Source organism: Otolemur garnettii, unplaced genomic scaffold (genome assembly GCF_000181295.1).
Source record: "Otolemur garnettii isolate 467f Iridium unplaced genomic scaffold, OtoGar3 scaffold00101, whole genome shotgun sequence".
Lineage (NCBI taxonomy): Eukaryota > Metazoa > Chordata > Mammalia > Primates > Galagidae > Otolemur > Otolemur garnettii.
Window position 1 is genome coordinate 6091738 of NW_003852496.1, and position 3603 is coordinate 6095340.

General features: G+C 45.9%; 1 protein-coding gene and 1 pseudogene across 1 annotated transcript in view; one reads left to right on the plus strand and one right to left on the minus strand.

Annotated features, from left to right (window-relative positions):
- Positions 1-1984: 1984 nt before the first annotated feature.
- LOC111727355 lies at positions 1985-2083 on the minus strand (annotated as a pseudogene).
- An 881-nt stretch (positions 2084-2964) lies between these two features.
- The window catches only part of EFCAB12 (EF-hand calcium binding domain 12), a 25224-nt gene continuing 24585 nt past the window's right edge, over positions 2965-3603 (plus strand). The window contains exon 1 of the mRNA XM_023516965.1: positions 2965-3013. Within this exon, the coding sequence (XP_023372733.1) occupies positions 2965-3013 (49 nt within the window). The remainder of the gene's footprint in view (positions 3014-3603) is intronic.

Here is a 3603-nt window from a genome sequence, read left to right on the forward strand (position 1 = left end):
CAGGTGACCTCACATGCAAGGAAGGGCAAGAACCAGTGTGATCCAGTGCCAGTGGGTTGTTGCCACTTCAGTGAGCAAGTATCAGTTTTTATTTATTTTTTGTTTTTATCAAATCATAACTTTGTACATTGATGCATTTATGGGGTTCAATGTACTGATTTGATATACAATGCTTACACTGAACTAAGTAACACATCATCACAATTATACTCTTAATAGTTTTGAAATGTGCCATTGCATCATGCACATTAGGTGAGGTCCCCCCAATACCCTCCCTTCTCTCATCCCCCCTTCCCTCCCCTCTCTCTCCTCTTCCCTTCTACTTTTTGGACTGTAGTTACATTTTACCATTCATATGAATGTGTAGGTGATTATATATTGATTTCATAGTAGTATTGAGTACATTGGATACCCTTTTTTCCTTTTTTTGGAGACAGGCTCATTATGTCACCCTCGGTAGAGTGCTGTGGCATCTCAGCTCACAGCAACCTCAAACTCTTGGGCTTAAGCGATTCTCTTGCCTCAGCCTCCCAAATAGCTGGGACTATAGGCACCCGCCACAATGCCTGGCTATTTTTTGTTGCAGTTGTCATTGTTGGTTAGCTGGCCCAGACCGGGTTCCAACTTGCCGACTTCAGTGTATGTGGTTGGTGCTGCAATCACTGTGCTGCGAATGCCAAGCCTTTTTTTTCCCTGTTCTTGAGATACTTTACTGAAAAGAATATGCTCCAGCTCCATCCAGGTAAACATAAAAGATATGAAGTCTCCATCTTTTGTGGCTGCATAGTATTCCATGGTATACATATACCACAATTTGTTAATTCATTCATGGATCAATGGCCACTTGAGCTGTTTCCATATCTTGGCAATTATGAATTGGGATGCAGTAAACATTCTGGTGTAAATGTCTTTGTTGTAAAATAATTTTTGATCATCTGGGTATATATCTAGTAGAGGAATTGCAAGATTAGACAGTAGGTCTACTTTTACTTCCTTGAGTGTTCTCCAAACTTCTTTCCAAAAAGGTCGTATTAGCTTGCATTCCCACCAGCAGTGTAGAAGCGTTCCCTTCTCTCCGCAGCCACACCAACATCTGTAGTTTTGAGATCTAGTGATGTGGGCTAATCTTACTGGAGTTAGATGGTATCTCAAAGTGGGTTTGATTTGCATTTCTCTGATGATTAAGGATGACGAGCATTTTTCATGTGTTTGTAGGCAGTGTGCCTGTCTTCATCAGAGAAGTTTCTGTTCCAGTCTCTTGCCCACATAGAAATGGGGTTGTTTGTTCTTTTTTATTGATTAGTTTGAGTTCTCTGTGGATTTTAGTTATCAGACCTTTGTTGGAAGCATAACCTACAAAAATCTTCTCCCGTTTTGAAGGTTGTCTGTTTGCTTTACTTACTGTGCTCTCGGCTGTGCAAAAGCCTTTTAGTTTGATCAGATCCCAGTAATGTGTTTTTGGTGTTGCTTCAATTGCCTGGGGTACTCATAAAATATTGTCTCAGGCCGATTTCTTTAGGTGTTTTCCCTGCATTCTCTTCTAATATTTTTATGTTTCATGTCTTAAGTGTAAATCTTTTATCCAGCCAGAATCAATTTCTGTTAATGGCGAAAGGCTAGTATCAGTTTTTAGAAAGGGTTAGATTTTGACCAGAGAACAGTAGAACTGGCCACACCTTCCCCTCCCTAAGGCAAATATCTGCTTCCCATCACAGTTTCATTTAATGAACATCGAAGTAGCATTCACAAAGTGCAAAGCCCTGAGCTGGGGCGGGACACAAAGATAAAAAGGCTCTGGAGAGACCCTCACAGGGAAGCACATACTATAATCTCAGTCCATCCAGAGTGTGGGCCTGTAGGGACACAGGAAGTTAGCTCACCGCAGGGGAGCTCAGACCACAGGGTCATTCCAGGTCTGGCTCTTCCTCTTGCGGGTGAGGTTGCTGACCACCACCTGTTTCCTGATCTTTTTTGTTTTGTTTTTTAAAATATGGAACACTTCACAAATTTGTATATCATCCTTATGTAGGGGCCATGCTAATCTTCTATTGGTCCAATTTTAGTATTTGTGCTGCCGAAACAAGTATTATTTTTTTTGTTTGTTTTTGTTTTTGAGTCAGGGTCTCACTCTGTTGCCCTAGCTAGAGGGCAGTGGCACAATCATGGCTCATTGTAACCTCAAACTTCCAAGCTCAAGCAATCCTCTTGCCTCAGCCTCCCTAGTAGCTGGGTCTCCTGGCCATCATACTATGTTGGCCTCCCGAAGTGGTAAGATTATAGGCATGAGCCATAGCACCTGGCCTCATCCTTTTAAAACAGGATAGTAGGAGGGTGGCACCTGTGGCTCAAAGGAGTTGGGCGCCACCCCATATACTGGAGGTGGTGGGTTCAAACCTGGCCTCAGCCAAACTGCAACAAAAAATGACCAGGCGTTGTGGCAGGTGCCTGTAGTCCCAGCTACTTGGGAGGCTGAGGCAAGAGAATCGCCTAAGCCCAAGAGCTGGAGGTTGCTGTGAGCTGTGATGTCACAGCACTCTACCGAGGGCGAAAAAGTAAGACTGTCTCAAAAAAACAAACAAACAAAGTGAGACCTGGCAAACGTCCTAAGATTCATGGAGAACTGGGGATTTATTACACCAGATTCAGGGGACACCAGCCAAACGAAGAAGTCCTGTCTTTTACCAAGCCCATAACTGGGCAGGGCTCAGATTTGCCCTTCCATTTTGGGGCGAAGGGCGCAGGGATCTGCAGGCACCAGGCCCAGGGGCGGTTCACGTCCTGCCAGCCCCCTAGCACGTGAGGGCGTCCAGCCAATCAGCGCAGGTCGTCTGTAGTCATGGCAACAGGATGCTTAGCTAGCGCTTAGCGCATTTAGCAAGACACTGTTTTGTAGTATCCTGGCACGCCCAGAGACACAGACACATTTACACACACCCCTTTTTAACCTCTCCCAGCACCGCGATCATGGACGATTCCTTTGAACCCATACAGTGGCCGTTCTGGTCGCTGCTCGGTAAGTCCCGGGGAAGCAGCGCTGTCTGCAGTAAGCCCTTAGTGCCCTGGAAGTTCGAAGGCGTCGTGAGGGCAAGGACCAGGCCAGAGCTCTCACTGTGCCGTCTGCCCTCCGGATGAGAGGTTGCCAGAGAGTCAGGGACAGGTCGTGTACATTTCTGAGATTTCCAGGCCAGGTTTAGTTGAAGGAGCTAGCCGAATTGTGTTGGTTTGGAAACAGAGGCCTGACCACGTGCCCGGGCCCCTCCAGCTCCCTCTGTTTCTCTGGGGGACATTATTGCATTCTGCATTAATGAGAAGAGGCATGGGGAAGACTTTGGTCTTCAAAGTTTTGCCAAGAAAGTGCCAGGGACCAAGCACTGCCATTTCAGAAGTGAAAGGCAGGGCTCCGCACCTGTGGCTCAAGTGGCTAAGGCACCAGCCACATACACCTAAGGTGGTGGGTCGGAATCCAGCCCCGCTGCCAAACAACAATGATGGCTGCCACCAAAAAACTAGCTGGAAAATGTTCTTCTTAGCAAAGTATCACAGGAATGGAAGAAAAAGTATCCAGTGTACACAGCCCTTTTATGAAACTAATTTATAGCTCTC